We start from the raw sequence: 9729 nt of genomic DNA, 5'->3' as shown, positions 1-9729 counted from the left end.
CGAGCACCTCAGCGCCCGCGCCGGATGCACGGTGAGAGGTGACAGCCTCTGGTGGGTCCGGGAAGGCTGGAAGTCAGGAGGGGACGCTGGAAGTGAGGGGGGTGCCTGTCCTGTCCCCACTGACTCTTCCCTGATGTCCTCTCCCAGGTGGTGACCGCTGACGTCCTGAGGGACGCCCGCATCCTCATCTTGCACATGGTGAGAGCAGACCTACAGCCCAGCATGGGACCTCTCATTGCACCCGCTCCCTCCCGTTGACCCTGCCATATTCTCTGTCCCACCAGGGCCGCGACTTCTCCTTTGACGACTGCGGCCGTGCCTTCACCTGCCTTCCCGCCGAGGAGCCTGGCGCCCCAGCCGAAGCGCTGGTTTGCAACCTGGACAGCCTGCTGGGGACCATGACACACCGGGTCTGTGTAGCCTGAGGATGGGGCCCCGGGGATGAGTTTGGTTTCCAGCAGGATGGGAGCGGTGTTGGGTTCCTGGGCTCCTTTCCTGCCGTCCCTGGGCATGTGGTCCTTCTCTTGGCAGCTCTGTGTGGGCTCCCCACCTGGCGTCTGGGTCTGCAGCACCGACATGCTCCTCACTGTGCCCTCAACACCAGGTGGGTGGATACCAGCCTTGCTTTGGTGTGGGACAGGGTTCTTAACCAGCAACACATCTGGTTCAGCCTGTGCCATGCTCCCATGAGGGTGTGGATGTTCAGCTATTGCTGTCCTGTGCACAGCTGGGAGAATCCGTTGTGCCTGCAGTGAGGTGGCCAAGGCTGGATGCTGCTGCCACTTCCGCTGCTGTGGTGCAGGTTTTCAGGCAGTTGTGCCCAGTGTGAGTACATGCACTGCCCCAGTGGGCACTGGTCTCTGTCCCTCCCCCCAGGGATCAACTGGGACAGCTTCCAGGGTGTCCGAGTGATCGCAGTGCCCGGGAGCCCAGCATATGCCAGGAACCATGGGGTCTACCTCACCAATGAGCAGGTTGGGGCAGCTCCCCCTTCAAGAGGCATCCCTTGAAGATGCAGTGGTCTCCAGTCCTGTGATGCCTTGGGTGCTGGGGTCTCAGCACTGCTATGGCTGCTTGGCCTAGGGTTCCCTGAAGAGCTCACTGGGATGGTTTTGCTCCCAGGGGCTGGTACGTGATATCATCTACAAAGGCACGGAGGCCCAGATCCAGCAGTGTGCAGGGCCAGACGGCACCGTCCCCCTGGTACGGCATGACTCAGGTATTGGTGACCCTGCCAGCCCCATCCTTTGTGTCACCTCAGCCGCAGCCTCAGCCCTGATGTGCCTGGCAGGTCTGTGGGATTGTTTTCTTCTCCTCGGATGCTGCCGAGCAGCTTCTGGCCACCCATGTCATCCCTCCTCTGGATGCCTGCACCTACATGGGACTGGACTCAGGGGCTCCACCCATCCAGGTGACAGCCCCTCTGTGGGGAATGGGACCCTTTGCCACACAGGTGTTGCTGCTGGGCATCTCTTTAGGGTCTATTTGCCCCCACACTTCCGGATTTGGGTGGGAGAGGTAGTGGGAGGGATCACCCAGCAGCAGGGTGGGGTTCAGGATGGCTGGACCCAACAAGTCCCTTTTCTCCCCAGCTCTCCCTCTTCTTCGACATTGTGCTGTGCATGGCAGGGGGGATGACAGAGGAGGATTTTGTGAAGGGTGGTGGTGATACCAGTGTGAGGAGTGCCCGCTCTGTGCTGTGGACAGCTCTCCGTGGCTTCCCTCTTAGCATGGGTGAGTGCTTCCTTCCAGCTTCTAGTGGAGTGTCCCTGCCCAGGGGGTTGTAACTAGATGATCTTTAAGGTCCCTTCCAACCCCAACCATTTTATGATTCTATGCTGTGGTGAGTGCATGTGATGTGACCCATTCCTAGGCACTCTTCCCTGCATGGGAAGAGATGGGGTGGTCAGGGCCTGACAGTCATCTCTGGGTCCCCAGGTCTTCACTCCTGACCCCTTCAGCTGGGGATGTTCAGCCTGGCTCACACGAGTGTCAGACACACCCACATTTTTTTGTCCATGTGCTGAAATCTCTCCTGCCCCCCACAGCCTGCATTCCCAATGCATCCTATGACTACATGACCGCCTCTGCGAGCGACCACATCCGCAGCCTGACTCTCCTGCCTGGCTCTGCCAGCCACCTCCGCTTCTGCAAGACAGCCCATTCCCACGTGGATGTATGTCCTTCCATCCCAGCCTTGCTCACGCGCGTTTTTTGGGGTTTGCTCTGGGCTGTGTGCCCAGACCCTGGTCCCACGTGTCTCTGTGCCCTTGACAGCAGCCCTGTCTCCTGGAGGATGGCTCTTCAGTCACCAACTGCCTGCTGGAAGGAGCTGTGCAGCTGGCAGCTGGCAGTGTCATCCAGCACTGTCACCTCCAGGTACATGACTAGGATGGGGGTGACCCACCGCTCCCAGTGCATCGAATGGGCAGCAGGGTGACGTGCTGCTGCCTAGGATGGAGGAACTGCAGCTGTGAGATTTGGGATGCCCTTCCTCTTTGAGACTGCCTTTTGGCTCATACTGGGCACCCTGGTGGCTGTCACCCTCTGCAAACAAGGGGATGAGACTGTCACCTCTGCCCTGTCCTGAGCTGGGAACCAGGGCAGACCCTCTGCTTTGGGGGCTCTGTTACGGCTGTGAGCCTTGGAGGCTGTCACCTGGCCTGAATTTCCACAGTCCGTGTTTCTGCAGCCTTGTGACAAAATTATGTCCTGCCACCTGGCTTGTGCTGGCACCAGCTTGTCTCTCAGGGTGGTTGTCCCATTCCAAGGTCAGGATTTGGCTCTGGTTTGAGGGCCAGCGATGCCATTGTTGCTTCTTCTTCAGGGTCCCCTGGTGATCGGTCCTGGCTGCCTCCTCTCGGGCCTTGACGTGGGCTCCTCACCAGCCCTGCGGGGCCATCCCCTACGTGATGTTGTCCTGCAGGGCCACCACATCCGGCTGCGTGACCTGCCCTGCCGCGTGTTCACTCTCACTGGCCGCCTCGATGACTGGCAGGTGCGGGGGCAGTGAGATGGCACGAGGCTCCCAGTGAAGCCAAGGTGTGACCAGCCCCTCTGTGCCCCTGCAGATCCCTGTGGAAGAGGCCACCTATCTGAACGTGCCCTGGGCTGAGTTTTTCCAACAGACGGGTGTACGGTAGGTGCCGCATGTCAGGATGGGAGAGGAGACCCAGCTCCCAGAGGTGTCATGACCACCCCAACCCATCCCACATTCCAACTCCCCTCGTGGAAGGTGTCCTCGAGCCCCAGGGCAGAGCTGATGGTCTCTCCCTCCATCAGGGAAGGGGACCTTTGGGATGCTGAGACGCCACGGAGGAGCCGCTGCCTGCTCAGTGCCCGGCTCTTCCCGGTGCTGCATGCCCGTGAGGCCCTGGGGCTGGAGGATGTGCTGTGGCTGCTGGGCCTGGCCACGGTGGCCAGTGAGCAGCTGGCACGCTGGCGGATGGCGTGGCGTATGTCCTGGCAGGAGCTGCTGCCCTGCCTGGACACGGAAGCCGAGCTGGGTGCCCGCCAGGCCCTGTTCTTCCTGCAGGGCCAGTGCAAGGTGCGGCGGGTGCTGCTGGGACGCCAGGACAGCAGCCTCTTGCCACTTGCCCGCAGTGCTGTCCATGAGGGCTACCATGAGGCTATGCTGGGCACACTGGATGAGGGTGAGCTGGACTCACTAGCTGCGTATCTGGTTATCAGGACTGTTCAGTGCTCCCCACCCCCTTCAGTGATCCCCCCTATTTCAGGACCCCATGGGGTGCACCTGCAGAGCATCCAACAAGCCTGGGTGGGTGCAAGCCATGCAAGTCCTGCTCCCGTGGGGACAGCTTAAGGCAGAAGTGGGCTGGTTTGGGGTGCAACCTGCAGCCAGGCTGTGGCTTTGCAGCCTCCTTTTATTTATTTTTTTTATTTTCTAGTTGCCTCCACAGCCAGCGATGCTGGTATTGCAGCACGGGCACTTGCCTGTATTGCTGAGGTCCTGGGCTGCATGGCACAAGGGGAAGGCGGCTTGCGGAGCGGTCCTGCTGCTAACAGGGAGTGGGCCTCAGCTTTTGGGCGCCTGGAGAGCGGGGACATCGCTGGTGGTGTCCAGAAGCTGGCTGCTGAACGCCAGAAGTGGATGAGCCGGTGAGGCTGAGGCTGGCAAGAGGCAGCAGGCAGCTGCTCCATTCCAGGCGTTGGTGCTATCATGGAGATGTGGCAGTGGGCTCAGCATCTTTCTCATCCCAGGCCGGCTCTGCTGGTGAGAGCAGCTCGGCATTATGAGGGGGCCGAGCAGATCCTCGTCCGGAAGGCAGTGATGTCCTCGTGCCAGTTCATCACCGTGGAACAGGTGGAGCTGCCACCCTTGGGGCACTGGGTGCAGGTGGTATGTCCAGCCCGCCTGGACCTCTCCGGTGAGCGCATCCCCCCAGTCAGATGATCCATGTCTCACCCCTGTGGTGCTGGGGGAAGAGTCAGAGTGCCCCCTGAGGCTGATGGTGAGTGTTGGCAGGTGGCTGGAGTGACACACCCCCCATCACCTACGAGCACGGGGGGGCTGTAGTGGACGTGGCGGTGCTGGTGGACGGGTGCCGGCCCATTGGTGCCCGGGTGCGGCGCATTGTCCAGCCGGAGCTGCGCCTCGTCAGCCTCAGCGGGACACCACGGAGCGAGGCAGTGGCAGAGCTGGTGTGCCGGGAGCTGGAAGACTTACAGGATTACTGCCAGCCACATGCACCAGGTGAGGGGTCACCAGCCGCCAGCCTGGCTCTGTACCTGTGATGTCCCTTTGCTGCCAGGGTGGCCCTCTCTGGGGCCAGTGGGATGAGGGAGCAGGTAGCACAGCAGGCATCAACTTCCCTTTTGTTTCAGGAGCCCTGCTCAAAGCTGCCTTTATCTGCACCCAAATTGTGCAGTTCCCCTCACAGACACCCTTGAGGGCCCAGCTGATGGAGAGCTACGGGGGTGGCTTTGAGGTGCACACCTGGTCAAAGCTGCCCCACGGGTCTGGCCTCGGTAGGTTTGCAGGGAAAGGGCTGGGCAGTCCCTCACTGGTGCCTGGGAGTGGGGCATTGCCCTTGCTGCCCCCTGGCCTTCAGGGCCACAACAGTGCCTCACTGCCCTGGCCCTGCTTGTGCTCCCTGCAGGCACCAGCAGCATCCTGGCAGGAGCAGTGATGGCATCCCTGTACCGGGCAGCAGGGAAGGCTGCCAGCACCGAGTCCCTTATCCATGCTGTGCTGCACCTAGAGCAGAGGCTCACAACAGGTAGGACCTGGGAGATTAGCTGACCCACAGGGTGGGGGTCCCAGCAGTGACTGATGACCCTCTGCCCTGCAGGGGGTGGTTGGCAGGACCAGGTTGGTGGGCTCGTTCCTGGCATCAAAATCGGGAGGTCGAAGGCCCAGCTGCCACTCAGAGTGGAAGTGGAGCAGATTTTGGTCCCTGATGGTTTTATCCAGACCTTGAATGATCACTTGCTGCTGGTGTACACAGGGAAGACTCGCTTGGCCCGCAACCTGCTCCAGGTAATGCCTGGGTGCCTCTGGGTGTCGCAGAGTGCCTCTGCTCCCCCTGTGGCCTTTGGTGCCATCCCCTTCACTTGTGCAGCTTTGCCGCCCCAGAGTGAACTGGCACCCGAGGCTATGGGTGCAGCACTGCCTCCCCAGAGCCAGGAGGACAGTGACAGGGACATTCTGGCCTCTTGCAGGACGTGGTGAGGAACTGGTATGCCAGGCTGCCCTCCATTGTGCAAAATGCTGACGCACTGGTGAGCAATGCCGAGGAGTGTGCCCAGGCCTTGAGGCAAGGTGTGAGCCCCTTCCCTGGGCCAGGTTGGCCCTTTTAACAGCTGAAGAAACACAGGGAGAGGCTGTGCAGTCTTGGAGGGGAAAAAGGCTGGGGGATGCAGGCTCTTGCAGCTGCAGAAGCCTCAAATCCTCTCCCAGGCCCACCTTCACCAGGCAATACCCCAAAATTCAGGCTTGAACAAAGATTTTGAAGAAGAGGGGGTTAGACATGCTGAATTTGATTGATTGGCAGTGGGCCATTGGTGACAGGGCTGGGGGCCATGCCTGGTCAGTGCAGCATGTTTATCTGGCTGCTGCAGAGAGGAAGCTGGAGCATTAAAGCAAGCAAATCCTGCCCCTGTGGAGGATTAAAAATAGCAACGTGACAGGGCTGGGGTTGCCTGCTCGGCCAGCAGAGCTGGGAGGAACTGGAAAAGAGAAGGCAGAATTTAGCTTGGGCTGAGCAGGAGAGCCAGAGATGTTTCTGCCCTTTGGGTGAGAAACAGAGACAAGTAATTTGCAATATTACCTCCTCTGCAGGTGACCTGCTGCTCCTTGGCAAGTGCCTGGACTGCTACTGGCAGCAGAAGAAGTGCATGGCCCCGGGCTGTGAGCCGCTGGCCGTTGGGCGCATGATGGATGCTCTCTGGCCCTACGTCCACGGGCAGTGCTTGGCTGGGGCTGGGGGCGGCGGCTTCCTTTACGTGTTAACCCAAGCCCCTCGGCAGAAAGAGGCTTTGCACCGGATCCTGGCAAACACCAAGGTGAGCTGTGAGCCCCCCACTGCTGCAGGCGGCTTGCAGCAGCCTTATATAGAACATGAGGAGCATCTCTCCCCGCCACACATGGGATGTGATTGCTTCTTGTTCCTGTGCCCTCCCTGGGACCTTGGAGGTGAGAAGGGGTCCTTTGCTAGCTCCTGCCCCAACCTGTGACTCTTTTTCTAGGGACTGGGCAACTTCAGCATCCACAGCATCGAGGTGGACACAGGTGGTTTCTCTGTGGAGGTTGTGGAATGTGGTATGAAGGATGGTGCTCACCCTGGAGGGGACAGGGCTGTGTGAAGGCCTTCAGCCCTGGCCCATTCCTGGCAGATATCTCGAACAGATGCTGGGAAATCCCCACTGCTTTAGGGGCAGCTTCTTCAGCCAGCTCCAGCAGGTGCCTTAGGTCTCGATATGGCCTTTTTGTGCTGCTACTTGCCCCAAAAGCCGGAGCCTGGAGAAGCTGTGACAAGTTGTGCAGGCAGGCAAAACTACCCCTGCTGGGTGGCTTTGCTGGAGGGACAGTTTGCTAGGGCCTCCAGCCTGATTTTGGGGTTTCACTCCAGTTTTTACAGTTTTCCGAAGGGAACAAACTAGCATTTGTGATGCTGCCTTTAGCAGGAACCTTTCTGCTCTTCCAGCAGCAGGGATCCAAGCTGCCTGTTCAGCATGCAATGCTCATGCAGCTGGATGTGGAATCAAGACCCTCTCGTGTCCTCAGGCACTGTTTTGCAGTGAAATAGTGAATAGTGAAAGCAAGTTACTAGTCCCTGCAGTCTGTCTGAATAAAAAAAGCTTGTGTTTGTCTCAGCATGTGTTTGTACCCCTCTGTCCCTAGCAGGGCTGCTCCCTCTCCACAGGATAGCAACGGCCCAGCAATGCATGGGCAAAGCTTTTCCAGGGGTGGGAATGGCAGAACCTGCATGCAAGGGCTGGTCATCCCCCTCCACAGCCCTGGCTGAGGGAGACAGCAGCCACAGGAGGCAGCCAGACAAGACAAGAAGATGCTCTGGATGCCCTGGCACAAGGTAGAATAGAACTGGGGCAGAGCAGAGCTCTTGTCCCACATCTTTCCAGCTCCCTGAAGGCCCACAGCTGAACACACACCACTGGAGACTGCAGCTCAACCAAGCAAGGTTTATTTACACAGTAGCTGCACAGAGCGAGCAGGGGACATAGCCCCGTTTCCTACAGAGGCTTTCTAGTGATTTTCCAAGCACCTTCCCAAGGAAATCACTCCTTCCCCCTTCTGTAGAACAGTCCCCATCACCACCAGGAGAGAGCTGGGGTTCAGCATTTGTGACTCCAGCAGCTGACCCTTAAACTAGGGGGCACAGAGGGAACACAGCTGCAGCAGCAGACCTGCACCTGTCCTGGCCTCCTGCAGGGCAGCAGAGCACATGGAGTCGGGAGCAGGCACTGCTGTGTTCTGAGAAATAGCATCATGCTGCTCTCATCATGAGAGATTCCTCATGTGCCTTGTTTCCGCTCCCATAAAAGGATGGCAGCTCTTCTTACCAGGCCCAGGAAAGCCCTTTGCTCCAAGGAATGTGATCCCCACACCATCTAACAGCCAGCCCCAGGACAGGACCCAGGCAGGCTCCAGAACTGCAACCTTCCTGCTCTTAGCTGCAGTGTGGTGCTGAGCCAGGCACTGACCAACTACAGGCGCAGCCGCTTGATATCCTCACTGCGGAAGTCGATGCGGAGAGCCAGCACCTGCCGGACCTCGGCGGGAGTAAGGCGCCAGGTGAGTGGACCTGAGTTCGGCCCCCAGTAATCCAGGATCTCTGTCACCTGGAAAAAGAGGGGAGCTGTAGGAGATGACTCAGCACAGACTGCACTCACAGGTAAGTTTGAACTCAAGCACCATCAGACACAGGGCAACTTCTCCAGCTTCTCCCCACCCTGTAGGTGTGATGACATCTGGATGAACTCAGTAAAGCCATGTGCAGTGCAGCTGGTGCTCCCACAATTCCCCAATAGAAGCAGACCAAGCGCAGCTCACCCTTTCCAGGTTGAGGATGGTGGCCATCTGGGAAAGACGAGCAAACTTGTCACGGATAGTCCATGTGGTGACTGTGGTGAGATAGGCTATGAGGGACCTCAGCTCCTTGTCAAACTGCAGACCGCCGAGCTGTGGGCACAGACAGAGATCAGTTAACTCTCCAAGCAGACCCAGAGGTTGTGCCAAGACACCAATTAGAAGTCAGAGGGAGGCAGGGGGAGGTCTCTGAGCAGGAAGGTCCCAGTTAGACCACTTATTGCAGATTTAAGTGGCTTATGTTTAGACCCACCTTAAAACCCAGCTCCCTTATTGGTGCCAGCTCTTCTCAGTCCCATAAACAAACCCGCTTTGTCCCTGTGGGTGCTGTTGTAAAAGTGTCCCTGAGCTGGTCACTGGTGCTTGCAGAGTTTCTTTGAGGGTAACATATGCATCTGCTCTGCCCCATCCTTTACTGAGGGTTTGCAGTCAAGAAAGACTAGATGGCAGAGGAGTGTTTTGCTTACCCTGCTGAAGGTGGATTTGAGCAGCACTTTCTCCAGTTCAATGGCTATGAGACTGGTCATAAGACCAGTGAGGGTGTCATAAATCACTGGAGACAGCCCAGCCTGGAAGCAGAAACCTGTGTCATTCTTGTCAGGAAAACTGAGCAGAGGTGTCTAAAACCCAAGGCTAGGAGAGCTTACGAATAAGGACTTGCAGGCTTGGCATGTGGAGAGCGCCAGAGAGGTGATCCAGGTATGTGGGGCCTCCAAGCAGGCTTTGAGAATTGCAGGAGAAGGGGGTGACTGGATCCCTAAGAGCCCAGCAAGGCACTGAAGGACACCTCTGCTCGCCAAGCAAGGAAAGAGCTGGAGGATGCCATGTGGAAGCCTGGCAGGCTGCCACCTCCTTCTCTCACCTTGAACTCTGTCATCTGCTGTTCCAGATTGACGATGAACTGCTGGACCCAGGGATCATTGGCCTCATAGTCGCTGAACTCCTCCTAACAGTGAAATGCAGAAAGTGTTGTTTATGTGGCCTGAAGTAAAGCACAGCCAACGGCCCAGAGGACAGGAAGGGAGGTCCCTCCTGCAGCAGCACTTCACCCCTTCTGTTTTCTCAAGTTCCTCTCTAGCCAAACATCCCTTTCCAGGCTCGGCTGCAGAGCATGGTCTGGGTATTTTATTGATGCTCTGTGCCAAGGAAACAGCAGATAA

General features: G+C 58.2%; 2 protein-coding genes across 8 annotated transcripts in view; one reads left to right on the top strand and one right to left on the bottom strand.

Moving 5' to 3' along the window:
- On the top strand, nt 1–7338 carry FUK (fucokinase). 6 transcript variants are annotated; one of them, XM_017741016.1, is made up of 22 exons: nt 1–38; nt 148–198; nt 285–410; nt 532–604; nt 877–974; nt 1123–1203; nt 1292–1411; nt 1593–1734; nt 2049–2176; nt 2278–2379; nt 2828–2998; nt 3072–3139; nt 3283–3653; nt 3909–4119; nt 4222–4388; nt 4487–4714; nt 4846–4989; nt 5121–5240; nt 5313–5500; nt 5683–5782; nt 6302–6525; nt 6709–7328. In XM_017741016.1, exons 2-22 carry the CDS (start codon nt 196–198, stop codon nt 6823–6825), a joined length of 2982 nt encoding a protein of 993 aa, XP_017596505.1. In that variant the 5' UTR covers nt 1–38; nt 148–195; the 3' UTR covers nt 6826–7328. The 6 variants fall into 6 exon arrangements, 4 of the variants coding, with proteins under 4 accessions (XP_017596505.1, XP_017596504.1, XP_017596506.1 ...); XR_001864201.1 differs by having other exon boundaries at nt 7–31; nt 5683–5742; nt 6709–7338; XM_017741015.1 differs by having other exon boundaries at nt 7–31; nt 6709–7338.
- A 310-nt stretch (nt 7339–7648) lies between these two features.
- The window catches only part of COG4 (component of oligomeric golgi complex 4), a 14253-nt gene continuing 12172 nt past the window's right edge, over nt 7649–9729 (bottom strand). Inside the window, exons 15-18 of one of the 2 annotated variants that reach the window (XM_017741019.1) lie at nt 9432–9515; nt 9037–9138; nt 8534–8662; nt 7649–8322 (exon numbers count right to left, since the gene is read on the bottom strand). In XM_017741019.1, coding sequence (XP_017596508.1) covers nt 8188–8322; nt 8534–8662; nt 9037–9138; nt 9432–9515 — 450 coding nt within the window. In that variant the 3' untranslated portion in view covers nt 7649–8187. The remainder of the gene's footprint in view (nt 8323–8533; nt 8663–9036; nt 9139–9431; nt 9516–9729) is intronic. The other variant, XM_008638753.2, reaches the window with a different exon arrangement.

Source organism: Corvus brachyrhynchos, unplaced genomic scaffold (genome assembly GCF_000691975.1).
Source record: "Corvus brachyrhynchos isolate BGI_N302 unplaced genomic scaffold, ASM69197v1 scaffold26, whole genome shotgun sequence".
NCBI classification, from domain to species: Eukaryota; Metazoa; Chordata; class Aves; order Passeriformes; family Corvidae; genus Corvus; species Corvus brachyrhynchos.
This window is presented reverse-complemented; position numbering and strand designations above follow the sequence as displayed.

What these genes read in the sequence shown, in the direction of transcription:
- FUK (XM_017741015.1), top strand. An exon ending in TTCCAACAGACGGGTGTACG is followed by an intron (nt 3,140 to 3,282) that starts GTAGGTGCCGCA and finishes TCCCTCCATCAG; the next exon opens with GGAAGGGGACCTTTGGGATG. An exon ending in GCTGGGCACACTGGATGAGG is followed by an intron (nt 3,654 to 3,908) that starts GTGAGCTGGACT and finishes TTTATTTTCTAG; the next exon opens with TTGCCTCCACAGCCAGCGAT.